We start from the raw sequence: 25,753 nt of genomic DNA, 5'->3' as shown, positions 1-25,753 counted from the left end.
TAAGTTCCGTTATACGCGAGGTTTGAAGAAGGGTCAAACCACAAGTGTATATGGTAAAAAACCTTACTATTGAATTCGTGACCTCTTGATCACACGACAACAACTTTACAGTTGCTCCAAAACTCCAATAGGAAACCTCCCCTCCCCCTCCCTCCCAACCCCCACTCCCACCCCACCCCCCAAAAAAACATTGGGCCAACAAATAATATCCAATCTATTACCAAAAAGGACTAATGTAACCATCTGTTACCTTCCAAATTTGCAACAGTAGTAGAATCTCAACTTTCTTCCCTCTTTTGGCCCTTCTTCCTCCCTCTCTCTCTCCTCCTTGCTCTTCTTCTCTCTTCCCCATTTCAACTTTCTTAGATCTTCAAACCCAATCCAATCTCTCAAAAAAATCATCAAATAATTATTAACAATCCTTCAATCCCTGTGTTTTTCAAGACATTTTTCTCAAAAGATCACTTTTTTATACCTTTTCTTGATTGATTTGGTTTAGTCAAGGTTCTTGATTTGATCATATATTGAGAGGTTGTTAAAAGGGGTTGATCCTTTCATCATATAAAGAAGTGGGTATGTGTCAAAATTGTATCTTTTTATTGTTTTTATGTTTTTTTTTTATGGTTGTTTGTTAGTTGTTATGGTGAAAAGAATTTATCTTTTTTGTAAAAAGATTTGTTTTTTTGAATCTTTGTGGGATTTGGGAGCTTTATGAGAATAGGGAAATTAATTGTACTTATTAGTGGATCATGTGTCTTTTCTATCTTTAATGGAATTAGTGTATCATGTGTCTTTTCTATATTTAATGGATAAATGCCAAATGATAACGGAGTCTTGGTGTAACCGGTAAAGTTGTTATAATGTGACTAGGTGGTCAATGGGTTTGAGTCGTGGAGACAGCCTCTTGCAGAAACGGACGGTAAGGCTTGGCTTTTCTTGGACCTCGCGTATAGTGGGAGCTTTAGTGTACCGAGCTGCCCTTCAATAATGTCACTTGTCATTTGTGATTGATTATGTCTAGTGGATATATTTGTTTCACTTAAATAATGTTGGTACTAAAATACTGTTTTGGGATGTCAGAGAAAGAACTGTTTACTTTTGTGATTGTTGTGGTGTCATGTATGTACAATGTTGAGTCTTTCCAATGGTCATGATGAGACAAGGGGGGGAATGATGAGCTGGATTAGTTAGGATAAGTTTACCAACACATTATGTGTGGCATGATCAATGGAGGATACTTAGTCAGCTGACTTTTTCAAAGTCTCCCAGCTAAAAGTCTTTGTTTACATCACCACCTTATTAACTTTGTTGTAGATGTCTATGCAAGTGCAGCTTATAGTTGAATTTATTTACTCTGCGGGTCCCATATTGGAAATCGCTTTACCTGTTAATGTATAGGCTATAGTCTTTGTGACTAGCGATCAAGGGTGTGGTTTAGCTGTCAATATATTGGGATGGGCCAGGATAGGTTAGTGTTTAAATCCTAACAAATGCTAGAAATGCTAGGTGATTTTTATCCATCTGTCTAAGCTTTGGTAGACTGAGTTATCCGATACATGTAATAACTGGAAGGTGATGGGTATGTTTCGGATTAGTCGAGTTTGCAACCATGTCATAAACTTGATTTTTGCCTTTTGACTAGCAGGTCACTGGAATGTCCCTTAAGTTCATTGCCTTTATTGAGTGAAGTCAGTATTAATGCATAGCATCGTAGAATGCCTACTTTCCCTAGGTCAATTTCCTTTCTTGGTCACCATAATTTTCACGTCGGTGGTGATTGTTTCCTATTCATGGATGCTGGGGTCTTCTGATGGTGTATTTTGTGGATGAGGTGTATGTAGCTACCTTGAATAAAGACTTTTTATACTATCTGCTAGCTATGTCTGAAGGTTGAATTTGCATACTATTTTGACTTGATAAAGCTTTATACATCGTAGAATCTAAACTCGGGCAATCAACATCTAGTGACCAGGTTTTAATTCTAATTCACTTTCCTTTGGGAGATAAAACTCCGAATTGTCTTTTAGGCCTTTGCTAAGGGGGAATATTGAGAAGTGGGCAAAAGTGGTTGATTTTCTCGTTTCTATGCTGCTCTTTTGAAACTGCATTTCGAGGGTGTTTTGTAAAAGTAAAAGCTTCAGTTTTTTCAATTAGTGTTTTGTTTGCTTCGACCTTTGGGCAATTATATATGTTCTGGTGTCATCACATCTTATGTAACCTGCATGTTGTTAAAAATCCTTACTACATGATAACTTTATCAATTGGGTTTGTAGTTTTATCCCTTAACATTAAATGCTACACACTTAGCTTCCTGTTCAAAGTATGCTTTTCCGTTTTTGAGAGGGCGCCTCCTACTCGTCCCTACAGCTGGAGAGCGAGAGAGAAATATTAATCTTTTTCTGTTGAGACTTTTCTTTCTGTTTATTTGTATCTTTCTCATGTAAACTGTATCTATTAACGGTTTCTGACAGTTTGCAATTTTTTTGAGCATCGCTAGTTCTATGGTCATTGCTTGCAGTCCACACAAATTACTACTTCCCCGAGAATTATTAGCTCCTCTCTCTCTCTCTCTCTCTCTCTCTCTCTCAAATTTGAAGGGGAGCCTTGCCGTAACTGGTAAAGTTACTGCCATGTGGCCAGGAGGTCATGATTCAAGCCGTGGAAACAGCCTCTTGCAGAAATGCAAGGTAAGGCTGCGTACGATAGACCCTGTGGTCCTTCGCGGACCCTGCGCATAGCGGGAGGTTTAGTGCACCGGGATGCCCCTTTTTCTCTCTCTGATCCACCTTTTTCCCTCTTCATACAAACCTCCTTATTCTGATTAAGGGAGAAAAAAGACCAATGCAGATAGTGTAATAATTAGTTGGCCTTTTGCATTACTAGGGGGTAATTTTTGGGCGCAACTTTGGTGTGACTTGGTCGGTTAAATTGAATTAGTGGAATTTTCGGGAGATAACAATTTTGCGTTTCTTATTTTATGTCAACCACCAGAAACGAATATTCTGCAACGACAATTTTGCATCAAGTCTTATAGCAGTAACTTCATTCATTTTTTTTCTAGGTTTGTGCTTAAAAAGTCCGCAACAAGAAGCAGGGAAAGTGGGAAGTGGCAAGTACGGGGCATTAGACGAGCAACAGCTGATTGGTTTTGTATGATTTCCTTTTACTTACCAATGTTAATTAGATTATATACTATTGAAGAAACTTTTAGAAGAATGACACATTGCTTTATGGGAAAGCAAAGTTTAGACCGGATTCTTCGCTGAAGTTTCAAGTTTCTATCTTTTTCTTCTTATGCAGGTATTTAAAAGCTGTCCGTTTAGAGGGCTGAATAAGATAGGAAACAGTTAGTAGTGCCGCGGCTGGAAGAAGTTGTAGTACATGGTTAATAGAAAGTCCTTGTTCTAAATTACCTCGTCCTTCTTTGCCTTCATATACAACTTTTATCATCCTGTCCGTTTCGACTTTTGTCTTACATATGCTTGTATTGCCTCGCAAGTTTCCTTGAGGGCCTTCTGCCTATTTGTGCTTTAAATTTCTTGTTTTTGGTGTTTAGCCACGAAATAAGCGAATATGATGTTGTAGCTTCCATTTCACCACAAAGAAGATGGCGTTCCGTTCCGAGGAAGCACAAACAGAAGATTACCTTTTCAAGATTGTTTTGATTGGTGATTCAGCTGTTGGGAAATCAAATTTGCTCGCTAGATTTGCTCGTGATGAATTCTATCCCAACTCAAAATCAACGATAGGAGTAGAGTTCCAGACTCAAAAGCTGGACATAAATGGGAAAGAGGTGAAAGCGCAGATATGGGACACAGCAGGTCAAGAACGGTTTAGGGCTGTAACTTCTGCATATTACCGAGGCGCAGTTGGAGCTCTTCTGGTTTATGATATTAGTAGACGCCTGACTTTTGAAAATATTGGTCGATGGCTTAATGAACTTCAGAGTAAGTTTTATCACGACGTTGTTTACTCCTTCATTTACAAGTAGTTCTACTTCATTTCCATTATTCATCCTTCTTCGAGCTATTTATGTCGATATGTTGTGCATGTTGTGCTTAGCTTTTTCACTTATATCGGCAGCTCATTCTGACATGAACGTGGTTACAATACTCGTTGGCAATAAATCTGATCTGAAAGATGCGAGGGAGGTGACAACAGCTGAAGGCAAATCCTTAGCCGAGGCACAAGGTCTATTCTTTATCGAAACATCAGCTTTGGATTCTTCAAATGTAGCTGTAGCTTTTCAAACAGTTCTTAAAGAGATCTATAATATCTTGAGCCGGAAAGTCATGCAATCGCAAGAACTCCAAAAAAAAGATTCCGGTAGGCTGGCAAATGGAAAAACTGTCGTTTTGAAAGCTGACGATAACCAAGAAGCAGCAGATACACAAGCGAAGAAAGCCGGATGCTGTTCATCGTAGATTTCGGAGGATAATTCTTGTTATAAACAACATCTTCTACCTTGTTGTAATTCAATGTGTTGTTGTTTTGAAACATTATGGGAGAAAACAAACTTTCCATTAGAAAAAAAAAATGTAAATTACCCAAAGTGGAGAAGAACTATTTTTTGATCTGTCTTTTTTGTATAATGTGGCCTTGTTGACTATGCATTATCTTGAGCCGGGGTTTATCGGAAACAACCTTTCTACTTATTCAGAGGTAGCGGTATGGACTGCGTACATTTTCCCCCCCTGACCAACCTCATTTGGTGGGAATACACTGAGTTTGTTGTTGTTTTTTTGTATAATGTACTGGTACAGCTTCTTTTTATCTCCAGATTTATGCTTATTCTCTCCAATTTGATGTTGCCAAACTGGCCGATTTTCGTCGAGTCTTTTAGATCACCTTCAAAAACAAATCAGAATTTCGTCTTGACATGATAAATAGTGACGTCCACATGCAGAACTTAGTCCTCCTTCTATCCTTAAAGGAGACTATTTCTCGAGTTTGATCTTATTCTCAAAATGTTTCAGTACGTATATCTATCGTTATTATATTAGTAAAGCATAGCGCTCAACCTATACAAGGGCTTTGGAGGGATAGCGAAATGAGAGAAAAGAAAACGAAGAGGGTCATGTTCTTTTAGGAAAAAAAATATGACTCGACTCGTAAATTCACTTGCTCATGAACTCGTAGCTTCACCAGAAGCTACGGGGGGGTCTGAGGGGGTCGATGACTATATGATGAGAAGAATCTCTATATTGAAGGATCGTCCATTTACTATTCTTTCGTACTTTCTTCATTTTTACGGAGTGATAGGTCGGCTAAGCTTGAGCTGGCGCAAAAAAGAAAAGGCATAATACATAAACATACACTCAAATTTAGCCTCCGTTGACGAGTAAACACTCAAACTTTGAGTACGTACATCAAGTCACCTCTCATTTTCATTGTGTCGGTTGAACACTCCAACTTACAATATGATAATCCAGACGTGTCCAATATTATGGTTGCGTCAGCCTCGGATGTCTATGAGATACAATGGAGACGAGTTTGAGTGTTTAGTCGCTAGCTGAGACTAAGTTCAGGTGTCTAGACATGCACTCTCTATGTTGAAGCGCGTACTTGTCAACTAAGACCAAATTTAAATATTTGTTTATGTGTTACGATAATTTTGAACTATGAAATATCTAATGAACTTTTGGATCATAAACTAATTGCTAAGAAGGAGCCAAGGGTCTATTGAAAATAATCTCTCTATCTCACCTCAGTGATAGTGGCACGAACTGCTTACACTCTGCCCTTTCCAGATTTTACTGTGTGGAAATACACTGAGTATTTATTCTGATGTTGAAACTTATGAAAATAGTATTTATTTTTTTATTTTTATTCCAAATTACGTGCCAAATGGAGCAATATATGTCAAGCATTCATGAATTTCCCTGTCATTTGTCAATTGATTTTATTTGCCACCCCCAGCTTATGGTCCTATAATATTCTTTAATTTGATAACATCCATCTTATTATTCCCATTCGATATTCGATACCTATATCATAATCTAATTAAATCAAATTCGTACATCATAAGACATATTTAAGATTAAGATTTTTTTTTTCGTATTCAGAATTTAATCCGACACTGATTAAGAATAAAAAAATCTTAAATATAATTGTATTTAACTCCATCATTGTTGACAAAAAATTTCAATATAACCTTTCATGAATTTTCTTATATGAAATATAATTATATAAAATTTAGAATATTTTTATGCACTTTTTGATTTAAAATTATATTTAAATCGTTGAAAAGGAAATAAAGAAGGAAAAAAGAAGAAGAGAAAGGTGTAAATGGAGCCACGGAATAAGGATAAGAATATATATTTATTTGACCACACATTTTGGGGATTTTCTAAAATTTATTGTCTTTACAAAATTGACAAAAAAAAAAACACACACACACACAAAAAAAGGAGAAAAAAAAAATAAGAGAAAGAAAAAAGTTACGGATATATACCATTCGACCAACTAGTTTATCAATAAGTCTGAAATATTTATAACATATACACTATTAATGTATATGTCGTGAATAGGTACAATGTCTATCGTATATATAATAACGTAGGGTTTGGAGATGGTAGAATGTACGTAATCTGACTGTTTTGAATAGACCTTCCGCTCAAGACCACAACCGTGTTGAAGAGGATGTAGTAGAAGTACAAGAAACAACTAATAATACCAAAACAACAGATAATATCAAAAAATAAGACTACCACAGAATAATACGACATTCAATCTACCCAAACACAAAAGAAATCACCAAAACAAAACAAGAAATTACTAACGTAGCACGACGACTGTAATACTGACAACAAGACAAAACACTTTTACCTACCGGCTAGGATGCATTCTTTCCTACTAGTTGTCTACCTCAATTCACGTCCTTCACACAAAACGTATATATTTTTACATATTTTATAAATTAGATGGTCGAATGATTCAGACACATAATTATCCCGAGAAAAGACATATCATACACAATCAGAAGTCATCGGTTCTAGCTAATAGCCAGGACACACTTCTTCCTACTAGTCGTCTATCCCAATCCACGTACTCCATACAAAACGTATTATTAATTAAACGATTGAATAATTCAGACACGTAATTATCATGGCATAGACAATCAGAAGTTGTCATTCCTACGTACTAGTCTACCCTAATTCATGTTCTCCATACAAAGCAATCGTGTACCTCAATCCACATCCTTTGTACAAAGCGTATATATTTTAAGTTGATTCGGACACGTAATTATCTCAACATAAAAACATGGCATACACATTACACAAACTCAAGTTGTCCACCATTACGTACCGTCTCGTCTGTCTATTTGCATATAATTCGATAGTGGGGCCCACTCAGCCTGACCAAATATAGTGGGATCCACTCTTTATCCACATATCTTTATGGGTCCCACCACTTCTTTAATTTTCCTGTTTTTAAACCACATCGCTATTCTATTTAATTTGTATTCGAGAAATTTGACCGTACAATTAATAAAAACACACGAGGACCAATTTTTCATGTTTTTTCACTATAGCAAACAAAAATAAATTATTTGAACAAACGACGCTATAATCAAACCTATGTGGCAATGACGCCGCTATAGAACGATCGAGTTATTTTTTAAACCAATTTTTCATGTTATTTCACTATAGCAACCAAAAAGTATCTGACGTTATAATCAAACCTCTATAGCAACCAAAAAATATGTGGATATAGAAAGATTTGACTCTATTTCTGTCTTCTGATATTCAACTTAAATCTGCAAAATTTGCTAAAAATATGAACAGGATAAAGCTAAGATGATAAAAGAGAAATAGTTCTAAAAATATCATTTAAAAGCATTTGTTACACAAGTTTTTTCTAAACTAAATAAAGCTAAAAAGTTGATAGAAACTGAGATAAAACGAATTTCAACAACAGCCAGCAAAAAGAATCCGATGAAGGATGGTCTCAGATTGTTTTTCATCAGATAATAATAATGCAATGGTACAATTTATCTCTCGTAAGTATATTCCGCTATCCAATTTTACATCTCAACGAAATGCAAGGGGGACAAGTAAAAAAAAAAAAAATGAAAACCTCTATACTAAAGAATCTACGTTCAAACCTTACACGAGAAACGTTGATTGAGAGTTGAGAGAAGTTGTTTCTGTAGCAGGTACTGAATTAGCTCTAAGTGAATGTACCTCTAGACTGAAAGTATTTAATCCACATCCACGACGTTGGCTCACCATGTATTTTCCAACTATATTAAGCATTTTTATGTCCAAACTTCCATACGATAATCTTCCTAGGCAGCAATTCCTGAATCACAAAGCGTGAGCATTTTGATGTAAATCAAACAAATCGATCAATGCATATGTAAGAAAAAGAAACAAAATCATCGTTTTCTGTTCTTTGAGTTTAGCTTAGTTCAGGGTGTCTTATTCGTCAGCTCATATTAGGAGCGCCTTGGCGTAACTGATAAAGTTGCCGCCATGTGAGCAGGAGGTTACGGGTTTGAGTTGTGGAAACAACCTCTGGTGGAAATGCAAATGCAAGGTATGGCTGCATATAATAGACCCTTGTGGGTCCGGACCCCTCACATAGGGAGAGCTTAGTGTGTCGAGTAAGTTTAGCGGCAGACTATAGTGCATGCATTCGAAAGACATCACTATAATTAATGAAAAGTGAAAAAATGAGGAGTTTCGTTACCTTTATTCGACCTATTTGCAACACTACAACCACCAACATAACCGAGTGAATCCGTGTTGCCAAGTCCATAACCAAAGGACGCAGAGTCATCTAGTTCTGGAGATGTTGAACGCCAGGCTGAGTCCTCATAGAACGAAGAGCCTACATTACCATACAAGTTCCCGAAAGCTCCACCATTAGCGTCTTTTGATGGAGCATAAGGTGATGTATTGACAGCATTGTTTCCCGAGTTTCGTACATAACCTGCACCAACTGCTTCGGTACTGTTAGCAATGCTGCCACTTCCAAAAGAGCCATTTCCTCCACCTTGACCCGATATTGAAGAGGAACCCCAAATTGTTCCGAGTCCACCCAAAGCACCATATCCTGCAACCCCACTTACGGAGCCAGCAAAATCAGTAGAGTTGGCAGAACTTGTTCCGTAATTAAGACTCTCATTGTCCCACGGGTTCCATCCTACTGAATTCAACATAGAACCGCTTCCAACCCTTCCAGGGGAAAACCCGATCGGACTACTGTACCTGTTTGAATTCCCATTGTAAAAGGAACTGATTCCGCGTCCATAATTAGAACCAAAGGTTCCACTTCCACCGTAGTTTGGATTCAATGTGGAGTCTAAGCCTGTTGGCATGCTTAATTCAGCAGGACTGAAGGAAGAATATCCATTCCGACCAGCAGTAAGAGGAGTGTATCTACCTTCCATTCTCATTCCATAATTTCCAATCGAGCTTGGAAAGTAACCTTGGGTATATGCGTTAAGCAAATTGTTAACCCTGTTAAGACCATAGTTCTGTCCATTAAATGGGCTTCGAGCTGGACTAGGCGATAGCTCTTTGGGTACTGCACGCTTAACCTCAACCATTTTACTGTTAAGTTCGTGAAACGTTTTGTACAGAACTTTATCAACTGCCTCCTCCGAGTCAAAGGTGATGAATCCAAAGCCTCTAGGCCTTTGTGTGTTGTGATCATACATCACAACCACATCGGTGATTGTCCCAAATTGATCAAAGTAACTCTTGAAGTCACTCTCGGTGACTGAGGATGCTAAACCTCCAACAAAAATCTTTTTAGTGCGAGAGGGACCTGGAGAGCCCTGTGTACTACCATTGTTTCTGGTAATGTGTTGATCATCTCTCGGAACAGCCTTCTTTGCCTCTACCTGGAAATCAAAGGGAAATAGTCAAACCGTATACATTCTTTTCACTAACAGTTAGCAAGTTACTGAAAGTCCTTAGCGTAAGCCCGTTTTCATTAACTTGCTATGAATACGTTTGCTGGTAATTGATGATTAGAGAAAATCGAACTAAATCTGCTTGCTTTCATTAACCGTGCTTCTTGTCTACATCTCCACGTACTATTTCAAAGATCAAATTATTTCCATCATTTAATTTCATGCAACATTTATAGTCTGAACTGTAGAATCGGTGCAGGTCATCTCACGCTAGTCAACTTAACCGGCTCAATTCTGCTACAATACGCAACTTGCTCTTAACTTCAATTTAATACATATATCGCCAATCACATTAACTGTGGTAATGCTAAGCACTTATCAGATCGAATCAAATCAATTTCTTCATTGACTAACTATTAACAGTTTGCAAATAACACTAATCATAATTATCGAAAAATATCAAAGGGAAAATTTGAGAACTTTTAGACTAAATTCTATTATCATAACTATTCTTTTCTGACAAACCATCGGAGAGCCTTCATTGTAAACTGTTTAGCAGACTTTAAACCAACAAAAATTTCAGTAACGAGAAATCCAAATGAATAAAGTACGTGTTACTTACAGTCCTACCATCAATCGTAAGTTTCAGTAACGATAAATCCAAAACGAACAAAGCACGTGTTACTTACAGTTCTACCATCAATTATGTGTTTTTCCTTAACAACTCTTTCAGCAACAGAAGGGTCTGCAAAAACAACAAAACCAAAACCACGAGCACGACCAGTGATTCGATCTTTCATGATCACAGCCTCAACCACATCACCAAAAGCTTGGAAATATTCTTTGAGACGATCTTCGTTAGTGTCCCAAGAAATTCCACCAACGAACAATTTACCAGGATCCATTTCCATTCTACACATCAAAAAGTACAACCACTCATAATCATGAAAATGAAACAAACAACAATCTTAAATAGGTCGATCATCGATACTCCAAAGCGCTAAAAACAACTCAACAACTCACTTCAAATCGAAATCCGGATCACTAACTTCACCAAGTAAAAAAGCATACAAAGGATCTCAATTCTCAACAAACTCATAAAAATCATGAGAGTGAAACTAAACATAATCACGAATAGATCGATCATCCATCGATCACTAACTTCACCAAGTAAAAAAGCATACCAAAGGATCTCAATTCTCAACAAACTCATAAAAATCATGAGAATGAAACTAAACATAATCACGAATAGATCGATCATCCATTGATCACTAACTTCACCAAGTAAAAAAGTATACCAAAGGATCTCAATTCTCAACAAACTCATAAAATCACGAGAATGAAACTAAACATAATCACGAATAGATCGATCATCCATCGATCACTAACTTCACCAACTAAAAAAGTATATCAAAGGATCTCAATTCTCAACAATAAAATTGGATAACTCAAGTTCAACTATTCTAACAACCTTATCAATCAACAATTCAATATGAAACATCAAAATGCAGATTAACTTTAAACTAAACAACAAATTCCAACAGATCATCATCATCTGATCTTTCAACAGATCAACACATCAAGAAGCCATAATTCTCCAAACACACACACACAAGAAAAAAAAAAGATCAAAACTTTACACATAAAACATGAAAAACAAATCAAGAATCAACACACCCACAATCCAAAATCCTCTACAAAACAAAAAAAAAAAAAGATCAAAACATTTCACCACAAAACACAAAGCTACACAATTCAAATCAATAAAGATCAAAACTCTTCATCACAAAACACAAAACTACACAACTCAAACCAATAAAGATCAAAATTTTACACATAAAACATGAACAACAAATCAAGAATCAACACACCCACAATCCAAAATCCTCTACAAACCAATAAAAGATCAAAACTTTTCACCACAAAACATCAAAACACACAGTATAAACCAAAAATCCAACACACCCACAAGCCAAAATCATCAAAAAAAAAAAAAAGATTAAAACTTTATACAATTAAACATGAATAAATAGATCAAAGATTGAATAATTTACCAATAGATAAAGGCTAAGAAGAGAAATGGGTGTAATTCAAGATCGATTAGAGAGGCATATATAGAAAGAGGGGCTTGAAAGGCCCTCTCTTTATCCTCTCTAAACGTTCAAAATTCACCAAAAATTAGCAAAATGCAAAAATGGAGTTTTTTCTTTAAATTTTTATGAAAAAAAATGGAGAGGAGAGGAAAAAGGTAAGAGAGAAAAGAGAGTGTGGTGTAAGAAAGATTGATTTACTTCTGAATCGGCTAACATTGTCTATCTATATAAATATATATACAATAAATACTCGCCTCGCCGCGTTGATTTTTACTTGTCCATTATTTCAAAATAAATCTTCAGTTTCACTTATTATTTTTAACCAATACATCATGGTTTCAAGCTTTACAAAATTGTGATTCGATACATTCTATGATCTTGCACGCAGCGAAAGCTTTAGTAAACTGAACTGTTATTTTTTATAAGAAAAAATTGAATATGTCAAAGTCTAAATGCACTTTTAACTAGAAGGTTATGAATTCATACGTGAAATGTAAGGTAAAATTACGTATAATAGACTCTTGTAGTTCAATTCTTCTACAGATATGTGGAGATTATAGTACACCGAATTATTCTTTTTTAAATAAAAATGAAATGTGTCAAATTTAATGCGATAAGTAAAAATGAATGAATGAAGTAATATATATATATATAAAGATTATATATATTTGTATTAGTTTGTATATTATATATATTGTGTGAGAAAGAAAATGTATTAAGGGGAGGGGAGACAATGGAAGATGATGACTTTTAGATTGTTTTATGTAAATACATTTTTGACTTTTACTTTGTTTTCCCCTTTCAAAGGAAATTAACTCAGCAACAGTCATAATACAATCGTTGAAATCTGACAAATGAGGTCTGAAAGAGTAACGTGTACGTAGATTTTATCATTATTTTATAAAAATAAAGAAGTTATTTTTGAAAGAAATTAACTAAGCAACGCGCTTAATTCAGACGTGTCAAATTCAAACATTCAATATGAAAAGAAGTTCTATGATAAGCGGTATTTTTAAAAGTGAGTCCTACAATATGTGAATCGAATTAGATAGATTTCGATATTAATAAAAAAGACTGAGTGAGAAAAATAAAAAAGAAATTAACTAGACAACAAATATTACCTTTGACATTTATTTACTTCTAGTAAATTCTATTCTTTTTTAATTATGAGATATTTTTGATATATTAGTCCACTGATTGTCAATATTTCAAACAATTTGTCTTACGTTCTTCTTCTTTATTTCTATTTTAATTTTCCTTCATAATTTTACCTATGTTTTCTTAGTTATGTGTTATATTAATTTTATATTGTTACTTCATATATTGACAGAAATGTAATTTCAAAAATAGTTTGACTATGATATATTTTTCCATATAAAGAGATAAAAAAATGCATTTCAATTAATTGAAAGTTAAATGCGCTTAGTAGAATATTACAAAGACTAACATAAAAAATTAATCAATAACTTAATTACCAAAAATGTTATTATCCCTAAATTACTTGACATATGTTATATATAGTATATTGAAAATCTTATCCACATATAAACTGTAATACTAGTAATTTCTAAATCAGGCAGAAATTGCTTCTTTAACAATTTAATCATTTACAAGAGTTACCTTAAATGGTAAAAAAGCCAAATTTTAGAAACATAAATAATCAAAACGTCCACCAATTAAAATGAGGATACATATTTTTACGATCCAAGTTCATGATACGTATTATTCGTTGAACTAAAATTTTTAAATTTATCTTTTTGACTATGCCATTACCGAACTCAAAAGTACGTATACCATGTGAACTTCTGCTATGTACAACTCTTTACTTTTTCCTTATTCATGTGAAATTCACGTAACGTATCTTCAAAATTTTATCGACATAAAAATTAGCTAATTATTCATCATGGACGTCAAACATATTACTTTGTAAATTAGTAGCAACTTTTTTTTTTTTTTTTGCTAAAGGAGGACTTAAACTTGTGATTCATATAAAAAAGGATTAAATTAATTATTGTCAAATATTAATTAATTAAAAAAATATTAGAATTATACCATTATCCCTTCGTGTGTTGGAAAGGCATGAGCCACAACACAAAAATATGGACTAGGTCACATGTTACGTCAAATAACTTTTTTAAAAATTGCCCATTAAAATGGATCTTCACCTTTTTCTTTTTTAACAAATTTATTGAATTGGTAATTGTTACTTATATGATTTAATTACTTATGTTGTTTAAAGTTAAGTTAATAATATAATTTTACAAACAGTTTAAATACAACATATTTTTTACATAAAGAAATCAAACATTCAACTATTTTTTGTTTTGTTAGTTGAAGGCTACAACAACAGCAACAACATATTTTCGATCACCAAATGAGTCTGACGAAGGCAAAATGTATGAAAATCTAAGGTAGAACGGTTGTTTTTGACAGACCGTTGACTCCAAAGAAAAAAAGACCATATAAGAATTAGTGAAAATAAAATAAAACGCTAGTAAAAACATTAGATAATGACAAAACAATACTACAATAAATATATACTAGTATGATAGTATCAGAAATTGAAGAACAAGAAACAAAGATCGTCTCGAATGCACAAACAAACAACACACGTTTTACCTACTAGCATGGATGCAATCCTATCTACTATCATTCTATCTTAATTTGTGACCTCCATAATCTCCTATCTAAAGTCATGCCGTCGATTAGTCGGAGCTGCATCATATTTTGTCTAATCACATTTGATAACATATACTTCTTCGATCTACCTCTACCTCCTTTGTAACCATCCATAGCCAACCTCTCGCACCTTTGAATTGAGACATCCGTGCTTCTCATCTTTACATGTCTAAATCTAGTGGCGGAGCTACCTTTGCTTCAGGGGTTCATCCGAACCCCATTCGACGAAAAATTATATAATTTTTACATGGTTAATTTTTTTTTTTTTTTTTTATGAATATATAGTAGAAGTTGAACTCTTTCGATTAATTCATATATTTTACTTCTGATTCTCCTCAATAAAAATTCTGCCTTCGCCAATGTCTAAATCATATATGAACTAAAATTAGAATTTAATAATAACTGACGGATCAAAATTATAATTTAAATATATTGGGCAAAAACGATAATCTTTAAAGATGAAATGGCCTTTTCAACTGCGTTTCAAATACGATAAGAATTTAAATATTTTATACATGAAAACTAATTATTTTATCTCAAACTTTTTTGAATAAAAAAATAAGAAGAAAGTGGGAAATGTGTGTTGGACAGATTGGATTCTTTGTTTGCCTATTCATCTAAAAAAGGAATAAAAACAGGTAGACTTAGATTTAATCAAAATACACACACAAAATAATAATAATAATAATAATAATAATAATAATAATAATAATAATAATAATAATAATAATAATAATATTATTATAGTTATATATAATTATTTTTAGATTTTCAAGAAAAAATCAAAATGACAACTAATTTACAGTAACTTTACCAACCGTCCCTTGATTCTTAGTGACAACTTTTTTCTTTAAAATAAATTCTGATTATTGTTAAAACTTTCTAATCTTACAAGTCAACTATTTTAGGCAATTGCTTGTTATGTTGTTGGGGTGAAATCGTAAGTATTTATTTATTTTTAATTAAAAATAATTAAAATGTGAGTTTTCAAAATTAAATTATCTATGATAGAAAAATCATAAGCATTCGAAAATAAAATTACCTTTGACAAAAAACATTTTATTCTCGTAATAAGATTTAATAACACAATTTAAATTAAATAAAATTTAAAACGAATACCAAACATCGAGTTAAATAATAATAATAATATAGTTATCCGTTGGTATAATGTCTTGGTGAACGATAAATAAATATACCGCAATTTACGCACTTTGTCTTTTTTTCTTTCTTTTTTTCTTCCCTTTTATAAGGGTAGAAAATTAATTATTGTTGTGCCCAAGAAAGATTTTTGGATATTTGTCTTATAGTCTTTGCATTTTTTTATTCTTTTTGAGCAAAATAAAAAATTATGGATATTAAAACTGATTTCTGTTCATTTATTTTTGAAACATTTGTTTAAAATAACCATTACAATAATTAAAAAAATCGTGATCACAATTAAACAATTTGACTAAATTATATTATACAATATTAAAAAAATAATTTGACATACAAATCATCTCAAAAAAATTGTGTAATACAAGTATCATTAATTATTTCAACGTGACCTATTAATCATCCGAAGATTAAATTATATAATTTGAAAGTAAATTAACATAAGAAAGTATATCAGCTTTGATATTTCTGCTACATCTTCGAAAATAACTTGAAAATATTTCTAAAGATATCTTCATAAGAAAAAGTATATGATATATTTTTATAGTTAACTAGTTTTAAAATCTTTATTTCTTTTTATAATAAAAAAATACTTATTCGTTCATAATTAATTGCGATATAAATTTAAATTAATCGAGAGTTTACCAACCAATGGTCAATGCATAAAATGTAAATTGCTTTTGGACACAATTATATTTACTGAATGAATGATTATATCACATGCAAAAAGCAAATATTAATATATTAATATCACCTCCAAACATTTTATAAAATCATTTTGCATTTCACAAGCCGCCATAAAAATTTAAAGTTTTGTCATAATTAATCTCCTTTTAGATCTAAGTTTTTTTTTTTTTTAGAAAGTTTCAAATTTAATCATGGTCTTTTTTTTCCCTATTCTATTATTATCTAATATATTTCGTCAAGCGATAGTTACTTATGATTTAAAACTTAATAGATAATTTATTTATTTTTTTATACTTTTTTTTATTAATAATATTAAAAAATCTATTGGTATCCAAAAATAAATACGAAATAAAGCAAATCAAGATAAAACTTTTACTTGTCAAAATTATATGCATCTTTTAATAATAAACAAATCCAATTTGCTAGTTCTTTGTTTTGGTCGGTAGCAAATGAGAATTATTCTTACTTAGTGTTTGAATATTTTAATAAAAATAATACAAAATAAATAATTATTATATACTTGTATTACTTGTTTGGATGGTTGTATAGTGGGTCATTAGTTTATTATTTTCTTTCTCATTTTGCCTTTATTTAATAATTTTATTTCACCTTTTATCCTACGCTTTTACAATAACGTAATTAATAACTCTACTCCTTATTCTACTTTTAATTATATTTATTTTTTAAATTAAAAATAAATCTGTTTACACTAGATTTTTGTAGTACGACCTCCCTCCAAATTTCATACATAGCAGAAATTTTAATGTACCGAATTGCCCTTATGTATGACATTATATAACGATAGAAAACGATAAAATCTATTCAAAATACTATAATATGATACGACACATAACGAAAAATAGTAGCCGTTTGATTATGAAAATTATTCACTTTTTTTCGAAGAATTATTTTATTTTAGTGAAAACAAGAGGCGTTTGGCCGTACAAATTTCAAATACAAGTTTTACTTGTTTTCCCTTTTTTTCACTCATACTTTTCTCACAAAAATTCAAAAACAACTTTAATTTATATTTATGGTTAAACACAACTCCAACTTCAAAAAATTATAATTTTCATAGTCAAACGGGGCCATAACATCTATCCAAACAAGCTTAATGAGGAAATGACAGTTTGGTGCATTTAGACCCAAAATCTTGGAGTAACTGGTAAAACTACTGTCATGCGATCACGATTTTAAGCCTGCGAACCAACCTCTTACAGAAATGCAATATAAAATCGCGTACAATATACTTTTGTGATAGGACTCTTCCTCAAACACTGTGTAAAGCGAAAGTTTTAATGCAATGAACTGCCCTTTAGACCCAAAGAACAATCACACCATAAGAGTCAATTAGTTGCAATTTTTCGCTCTTATATGCACGACTTAAATCCATAACCTCCAAATCACAACAACAAAGAATTAGCCTCCCCAAATTTAATCAAAATTCAACTTTCAATCTTTTACAATGTACAATTTGTAGGTCAAAGTTGGTACTTTCCAACCTTTCTTTGTGTTTTGTAGACTTGTTACTTCTTTCCCTCCAAACCAAGAACCCCAAAAACCCTTAAAACTCTCTCCCCTTTTTTCTTATGTCAATTTTTCCATAAAATTATACTTCAAAATACTCTCTATGTGACAAAATTTTCAAGAATTTCAACTCCAAAAGTCGTAAAAAAATTGAAAATTCAACATATACATGTTACCATTATCAAGAATGAAGTCACTCTTTTGCCCATTAATTTCAAAACCCACCACCATGTTTGTATGTAGGAGATATGGGGTTCTTAGTACTTTCAAGAACCTTAATTATGCTCAAACAGTGAACCCCATGAGTAAAGTTTGTACCTTTAGATGTTCTACTGTGCAAAACTGTAGTCAAGTTAGGGTCTTGAATAGTGAGTCATTGGGTAAGAGTGAGGGTTCTGGTGAGGTTCATGTGATTGTTGGTCCTATGTTTGCTGGAAAAACTACTACTCTTTTGAAGAGGATTAAGTCTGAAAGAAGTAATGGCAGGTTAGCCACTGTGTATATGGTTGTTACGTATTGTTTCATAATGTATTGTATTGTATCATACTGTATCTTATCTTATCTTATTGTTTTGTATTGTATTGTATCGTATCGTATCGTACTGTATTGTATCATACTGCATTGTGTCATATTGTATTGTACTGTATTGTATCGAACAATACTGTATCATACTGTTTTGTATTGTATTGTATCATACTGTATCTTATCTTATCATATTGTTTTGTTTTGTATTGTATTGTATTATATCGTACTGTATTGTATCATACTGTATTTTGTTTTAATGAATCTGTGCCTCCTTTGGTTTTGTGTCTTGGTTTTATAGGTAATGAAATGCTTGTGCCTCCTTTGGTTTTATATACTCACTCCGTTTCAATTGAAGAGGATTAAGTCTGAAAGAAGCAATGACATGTTAGTCTTTGTTTGTACTATTGATACATATTATTTCATAATGTATTGTATGCATTATATTGTACTAAAAAAGGGCCTAGTGCAGTAAAGCTCCTGTTATGTGTGGGATCGGATGAAGGGCCGGACCACAAGGGTCTATTGTATTGTTTTAATGAATCTGTTCATCATTTGGTTTTGTGTCTTGGTTTTATAGGTAATGAAATGCTTGTGCATATTTATTCTCTGACTTTAATATATACTCACTCCGTTTCAATTTGTTTGTCTAGTTTTGACTTGGCAAGAAGTTTACTTTTGAATGTCATGGTCTTAAACTAAATAGAACAGTCTCTCTACCTCCATGAGACAGTGGTGAGGTCTGCGCTCACTCTACCCTCCTCAGACCTCACTTGTGGGATTTCACTGGGTATGTGTTATTGTCTTGGTCTTAAACTAAATATATGTTGAATGTATCAAAATGTGTTTAATCTTGTGGTTTCAAACATGCCATGTTGAAAGTTAGAATTAAAGAGTTGCCAAAAAACGAAGAGGCTTTCCTAAAAAGGAAATTTAGGCAAACAAATTGAAACAGAGGGAGTACTATTCATATGTTGGAGTAGAAAGTGCGCCTCAATGTTTTTTTATGCCATTGTATAAATAACATAGTGTCTGTTTGGCTTTCGCACATGAGGATTATCTACTTAACTACTTACTTTATGGTATCTTATACCTCACACAACCTTTGTATATCTTATATGAGTAGGAATTTTTGACTAGTATCCTTAAGACTTTGATACACTATATGTGCCTTAAAATGAAACATGAATGATGTATGTGTGTGGTGCGTCTAGGGATGTGGTTGGGCAAGAGTTAACGTGGGAGTCCCGACTTAGTCATTATATCATCTTCAATGAGGGTGCTTTTTTCTTGGTTTTATTTCACACTTGGCGTTCAAATAAGCAAATTGTTGGTATTTATTTAAAAAAATAGCAAGTTGTTGCGTCACTAAAGTTCCATTGCTCCAAGGCGCCAAGTTTTCTTTCTGCGTCGTGGACTTGGTTCCTTTGCAGTTCTTAGATGTTAAAAGCTTAGGAATTTTTCTTGTTACTCAACCTTTCTTCTTTCTCGTTGATAGATTGTTCCTTTTTTTCTGAGTTTTTGTTGTTCTTGAATTGTTTTTTTTTCTGTTTACTTTGCTTTCTTTCCGCGGTGTTGAAATTTCCATGCTCTTTGGCTCTCTCATGTAGAGGAGGTAAAAGTTGGACCATGTTTTCAGATGATATTCAAATTGAAATCATGACTGGTAATATTCCCAGTTTTCAGGCCAATGGTGTAAAGAATTCCCTCTATTTGGATGAGACGCTAAAAGGACTCTGTTTCTCGGGAAGGGTGGCTGAAGCATTTGGAATATTGTGCCGCTCTGGTGTACAGGTGGAGGCAGAAACTTATTCCCTTGTTCTGCAAGAGTGCATTTTCCGCCAAGCGTATAAGAAAGGGAAAAGAGTCCATTGGCAAATGATCACCGTCGGCTTTGTTCCAAATGAGTATCTGACTGTTAAGTTGCTAATTTTGTATGCAAAAGCTGGAGATTTGGATACAGCACACATTATATTTGATAAGTTGCAATTCAAAAGCCTGATTTCGTGGAATGCTATGATTGCTGGATACGTGCAAAAGGGCATGGAGGAAGTAGGCCTGAGTATGTACCATAATATGAAACAGAGAGATGTACTTCCAGATCAGTATACCTTTTCATCAGTCTTTAGAGCCTGTGCCTCTTTAGCTGTCCTCAACCAGGGCAAGCAAGCACATGCGTTGTTGATTAAAAGCCAAATTAGTGGAAATATTGTAGTTAATAGTGCGCTTATGGACATGTATTTCAAGTGTAGTTCTCCGTCTGATGGCTATCTTGTGTTTAGTAAGTCCTTGGAAAGGAATGTGATAACATGGACTGCTTTGATATCAGGGTACGGACAAAATGGAAGAATAAAAGATGTTCTGGAATCATTTCATAGGATGATAGATGAAGGATTTAGGCCAAACCATGTTACGTTTCTTGCAGTTCTTTCTGCTTGTAGCCACGGAGGTCTGGTAGATAGAGGTAAGGAGTATTTTTCATCTATGATGAGAGATTATGGGCTTCGACCAAGAGGAAAACATTATGCAGCTATTGTGGATCTTCTAGGCCGTGCTGGAAGATTACAAGAGGCTCATGAGTTTGTCAAAAACTCACGTTGTGGAGAGCACCCAGTATTATGGGGTGCCTTACTTGGGGCTTGTAAGATTCATGGAGACATCGAGATGGTAAAACTTGCTGCTAGAAATTTCTTTGACTTGGAGCCGGAGAATGCAGGCAAATACGTTGTCTTGTCTAATGCTTATGCTTCTTTTGGTTTGTGGAACAATGTTGCGGAGATAAGGAGACTGATGAAGGACACGGGAGTGAAAAAGGAGCCTGGTTATAGCATGATTGAGATTCAAAGACAAGCACATTTCTTCTTTATGGAGCATAATGCTCATGAACAGACTGATGAGATATATAAATTGGTCAAAGATATGGCAGGTATATTAAAAGACGCTGGCGATGTTCCAGAGTTACTGAGTTAAGGGGAAAGGACCAACATCAATATAGGTTGAATTATTTGGTTGAATCCCTAGCATTTAACTGCAAAGTGGAAAGACTAACAGTTGAACATAGAAAGGAAAACAGGCTTCAGCCTTTTTGCTTCAAGTAGAGAATGCACTTTCTAGACATAAGCCTTACTTTCCTGGAATCTGTGACCCTTCATCAGAATTGTTCTTGGGAGATGATATTTGCCTCTGAATGCAAGAATTGGATTGTGTTCTCTCACGGTTTCAGCTGATGCAAGATGGTGCTTTGTAGAAAGCGGGGGCTTGCTATTTGCTTATATATGAGGAACGTGTATGTGATACAGACCAAGGAGAGGATCGGCTTCAGCGATGTTCTAGGTTTACGGGATGTGGTTTTTAGTAAAACAACAACATACCCAGTGTAATCCCACAAAGTGGGGTCTTGGTAAAACGACTATATCAAAGAAAACATATTCTCTTAAGGTCATTTTGGACTATGCAGCACTTATTTTACTTGCAGTTGCAGTCGTGCATACTTTTTGTTGTGCTTTCTTATGCTTCCGGTTGAAGACAAAAATAAACTTGAACTTTCAGTTCCTTCCCTGTTGAACTGCAGTTTGTGTGAGGATGTATCTCTTCTGTAGCCAACCACACAGAAAAGTAGAACCAGCATATCTATTTCCTTTTATTCAATTGATGAAATAATTCTGAAGGAGATCGGTCCTATATATTGTGTGGAATTGTGGTTACCATACTATATGTTTTGTTCTGAGATGGTTTGTATGAATTTTGTTCAGATTCTTTCTCATCATGTTCCAGGTACTGGATAGACCCCAAGAGGGTTAAGGTTATAGGCGCATGGCTATCTAAACCAATTTCTCTGGAGCATCCATTGTTCTTTTAGTCAACTGCACATAATTCTTTATTATAATATCTTTTTTATCACTGTTCTGTATGTTCCATTCTTTACACGAAAATTTATGAAGTTACAAATTACCTTCTAGATATCAAAAGTTCGATATTAGAATTAAGGACATATAATTCGGATCCACGAAGCATGCAAACTTGTGAGTTTTGAAGTACTGCTTGAATTTTGTTGTTCTTGATAGAGATTTAAGGCTTCCTGATGTTCTCATATGATTGTCTGATTTAATTTTTGTGCTATTTCCCTCTCTGCAGAAGTGTAGCAATTATAAAGTCGGACAAGGATACAAGATATGGATTGGATTCCATCGTGACACATGATGGGGACAGATTGCCATGCTGGCCTTTAGCTAATCTATCGTCCTTCAAACAGAGATGTGGTCCTGAAGCATATAGTAAGGTAACACCTCAACAGGAAGCCGTTGAGATGTGAATATATTAGATGATTAGCGTAGGACCTTCTCAACGCATAGTGTCAGGGGTGCTAGCAGCCTAGCAGCGTTAGCAACAGAAAATATTCTCCAAAATATGGGGCAAAGAAGTCTATTTCTGAGTGCGTTTTTCTGTTTTTTTTTTCTCTTAAATTTAAAGAGTAAGATTTTACTTCTTGAATAGTTTGGGGCTCCACCCCTCGAAATCTACTCCTAGCTGTGAGGGGAAATGATATAATCACGAAGCTCTTTTTTGTAAGTTGGTCACCGAACTTTCTTTGCTAGTATGTAGCAATACTGTATTATGACTTCTATCATCGCTCATTTTTCTTTGTATATGTGACTATCCTTTTGTGACTGTTACATGGTTTCAGTTAGAGGTCATTGGCATCGACGAAGCTCAGTTTTTTGAGGATCTATATGATTTCTGTACTGAAGTTGCTGACCGTGATGGCAAGATTGTGATAGTTGCTGGGTTGGATGGTGACTATCTAAGGTACTACTTCCGTTTAGTCTCTTAATCAGATCGATTTCTTTCTTTGTTAAGAAGTGTGCTGTTTCTGCTTCAATACTTCAGATGTTCCGAATGTCTGTTTACTAGTGTAGTCATTCCGTATGTGATTCATATTTCGGGTTCTGCAGAAGAAGCTTCGGTTCAGTCCTTGACATAATACCAATTGCTGATTCCGTGACCAAGCTTACTGCCCGATGTGAACTTTGTGGTGAACGTGCTTCTTTCACCTTGAGGAAGACAGAGGAGACGAGGACGGAGTTGATTGCAGGAGCAGAAGTATATATGCCCGTGTGCCGCAAGCACTATGTGAGTGGACAAGTAGTCAAAGAGGCTGCTAGAAGTGTTCTCGAGTCTCAGAAGATCGAATGCAGCTCTATTTTGTAATATCTCAAGCGCCACTCGTCTTTGCAGTATAATAGGGATCTTGGTGCAACTTTTCTTGTATGAAGCGCACGCTCGATGTATGTGTTGGTGGGAGGTTGTTAGTGTTCGGTGGAATATTTGAGGTGCGAGCAAGTTATCTCGGACACCATAGTTAAAATATACTATTGTACTACACGCAAAAACTCTTACAAAATGTTTCGACCAAAGTACCAGCTACATTGATTTGCATCACATCTCAAATTTCACCTGTGTTACAAAGTACTAACAAAAAGAGACAATATTACACACAAGTAACATAAACAGAAAAAAACACAGAAACAAGATTTGTCTTCATCCTCTACATTGTCTTGCATCTTGATTTATATATTCGAAACTCTCTGATAAACTGGATTTAGATTTCTGATACTGATGATCACATGTTTCCCAGGATTGTTGTTTACAAGAACCGAGCTACGTGCCATTAGAACCCTCGCTAAAGCTTGATGGCGCGTTTCCTCTCTATATTCCTGCAAATATAGAAAGAAAACAAGTCTTAAATCAGCTTTTACAGATGTGTTGTTATAGAGACGTTTGACTGTATAACTTACCTTAGTGGATTGCAATGCTTTCTGAATGACATAATTGCCGAAAGGATCTTTGGCAAGTTGAACTAGTGTTTTTGCATCAGATAGAAGAACATCGACTACTGAAATCATTCCGGATTTTCCAGACTGTATGCATCTCTCAACAACATGACTACCACCTCTTTTGAAGGCTAATGATAAGTACTGCTTCTCAAGTTGACTGAATATCTTACGCGAAATCTCTTCGTCCCCGAGTTCAAGAACATGCTGCACAACATAGTTCCTGTTGTATAACAACAACAACACACAGATTCTTAACATAAACCAGAAACCAGCCAACAATATTGAAGCATACTCTTGTCGTTAGCAAATCGTCTCTTATCTGCTCTTGACTGTAAGGGAGGTAGTTTATTACGCGGTATTTTGACGCGTTAAAGTGAAGGTCAAATACAAGACGATTTGCTTATGGCGAGTAGATGCAGAAGGAAACTGTATACTACTACTTACCCCCAAGGATCATGGGCAAAGTAACCTGACTGGCTTGCGATTTTTTCGAGTAGTTCCTTCTTGAGAGGGTTAGTGATACAGTTGATGCAAACATTCAAAGATGCACAGCCACTTTCACTTGTAGCCAACTCTTTGAAACAACTAATAACTCTCCGAAACAGAACCTGATATCGATAAGCAAACTCACTAGGTGAGGCTATAACCTATTGCTAAAACAGAAAAACATATGAAAACCAACCAAAATATGTAGCAAGTTTACCTCATTCTGCTTCTCATTCAAGACATGAAAACACTGTTCAACGACGTATCGTCCTGTTCGATGAGTCATCAGTTCAACTAACTTCACAGACACAATTTCTGAACAATACTTTGCCAATGGCTTCTTTTTTAGGCTTTTAATCAGCATTTGAATGGCCTTTGAACTGTAAACATGTTGAGCAAACCAATATTCAGTTGGCGAAAACAGTTCTTTTTAAGTACTTAAAAAACAAAACTCTACTCACCCATGTCTCATAAAGGCTGTCTGCGCAAACAAGTCCACGCGCAAGTGAAATGTACAGAGAATTTGTTCCATCTGCGCGTCGTTGCAGAACTCAACAAGTTTTAGGAAGAAAGAATGTCCAGAATCGTCGATCATCACCTCAAAGAAGGAATCAAGAACATCATTAAGTATCCTTTGTTTGTAGTGATAGTTATTCAGCTCAAGAAGTTTTTCCAATATTCGCGATGATTTTGGATTTTTAGCCAGCTTGACTACGTCGAATCCTGGATTTGGAAGATAACTATAGCACAATGCTGCAACACTCTGATTCAACAAGTCATTAAAACACATTGAATGACCTTCATTAGTCCAATTGTTATAGCCTAATGGAAGTTCATTATGATCTGCACATTCTTGAAATCCAATGCAGCTGTTATTCGACGTGTTATGGCTCGACTTTTGACCG

The 25,753-nt window shown here is 34.4% G+C and overlaps 3 protein-coding genes across 5 annotated transcripts; 2 read left to right on the top strand and 1 right to left on the bottom strand.

The window, feature by feature from the left end:
• The first annotated feature begins 228 nt into the window (after window positions 1-228).
• LOC107850994 (ras-related protein RABA5a) lies at window positions 229-4,576 on the top strand. Of its 2 annotated transcripts, XM_047400466.1 has the most exons (5): window positions 249-573; window positions 871-919; window positions 3,062-3,150; window positions 3,301-3,947; window positions 4,084-4,576. In XM_047400466.1, the coding sequence occupies exons 4-5, from the start codon at window positions 3,608-3,610 to the stop codon at window positions 4,422-4,424; spliced, it is 681 nt and encodes a 226-aa protein (XP_047256422.1). In that variant the 5' UTR covers window positions 249-573; window positions 871-919; window positions 3,062-3,150; window positions 3,301-3,607; the 3' UTR covers window positions 4,425-4,576. The 2 variants fall into 2 exon arrangements, with proteins under 2 accessions (XP_016551354.1, XP_047256422.1); XM_016695868.2 differs by lacking the exon at window positions 871-919 and having other exon boundaries at window positions 229-573.
• A 3,357-nt stretch (window positions 4,577-7,933) lies between these two features.
• Window positions 7,934-12,172, bottom strand: LOC107850914 (heterogeneous nuclear ribonucleoprotein 1). Its single transcript, XM_016695730.2, has 4 exons — window positions 11,920-12,172; window positions 10,555-10,777; window positions 8,695-9,853; window positions 7,934-8,304 (listed from the first exon to the last, which is right to left on the bottom strand). Exons 2-4 carry the CDS (start codon window positions 10,774-10,776, stop codon window positions 8,291-8,293), a joined length of 1,395 nt encoding a protein of 464 aa, XP_016551216.2. The 5' UTR covers window position 10,777; window positions 11,920-12,172; the 3' UTR covers window positions 7,934-8,290.
• Window positions 12,173-17,840: 5,668 nt separating this feature from the next.
• Window positions 17,841-23,967, top strand: LOC107851554 (pentatricopeptide repeat-containing protein At4g16470). 2 transcript variants are annotated; one of them, XM_047400465.1, is made up of 6 exons: window positions 17,868-18,492; window positions 20,208-21,169; window positions 21,284-21,344; window positions 22,663-22,807; window positions 23,213-23,334; window positions 23,481-23,967. In XM_047400465.1, exons 1-6 carry the CDS (start codon window positions 18,176-18,178, stop codon window positions 23,734-23,736), a joined length of 1,863 nt encoding a protein of 620 aa, XP_047256421.1. In that variant the 5' UTR covers window positions 17,868-18,175; the 3' UTR covers window positions 23,737-23,967. The 2 variants fall into 2 exon arrangements, 1 of the variants encoding a protein (XP_047256421.1); XR_007048007.1 differs by lacking the exons at window positions 23,213-23,334; window positions 23,481-23,967 and having other exon boundaries at window positions 17,841-18,492; window positions 20,208-21,966; window positions 22,663-22,790.
• Window positions 23,968-25,753: the final 1,786 nt, after the last annotated feature.

This window comes from Capsicum annuum, chromosome 12 (genome assembly GCF_002878395.1).
Source record: "Capsicum annuum cultivar UCD-10X-F1 chromosome 12, UCD10Xv1.1, whole genome shotgun sequence".
NCBI classification, from domain to species: domain Eukaryota; kingdom Viridiplantae; phylum Streptophyta; class Magnoliopsida; order Solanales; family Solanaceae; genus Capsicum; species Capsicum annuum.
The sequence above is the reverse complement of the archived record's forward strand: the minus strand, read 5'-3'. Positions and strand labels throughout refer to the sequence as shown.

Excerpts from the sequence above, each read along its gene's own strand:
- LOC107850994 (XM_016695868.2), top strand. The coding sequence starts at position 3,608 with ATGGCGTTCCGTTCCGAGGAAGCACAAACAGAAGATTACCTTTTCAAG. Across the intron at positions 3,948-4,083 it reads ATGGCTTAATGAACTTCAGA|CTCATTCTGACATGAACGTG; the intron begins GTAAGTTTTATC and ends TTATATCGGCAG.
- LOC107850914 (XM_016695730.2), bottom strand. The coding sequence starts at position 10,776 with ATGGAAATGGATCCTGGTAAATTGTTCGTTGGTGGAATTTCTTGGGAC. Across the intron at positions 9,854-10,554 it reads ACATAATTGATGGTAGAACT|GTAGAGGCAAAGAAGGCTGT; the intron begins GTAAGTAACACG and ends TTTGATTTCCAG.
- LOC107851554 (XM_047400465.1), top strand. The coding sequence starts at position 18,176 with ATGTTACCATTATCAAGAATGAAGTCACTCTTTTGCCCATTAATTTCA. Across the intron at positions 21,345-22,662 it reads GACACGGGAGTGAAAAAGGA|AAGTGTAGCAATTATAAAGT; the intron begins GCCTGGTTATAG and ends CCCTCTCTGCAG. Across the intron at positions 22,808-23,212 it reads GTCCTGAAGCATATAGTAAG|TTAGAGGTCATTGGCATCGA; the intron begins GTAACACCTCAA and ends ACATGGTTTCAG.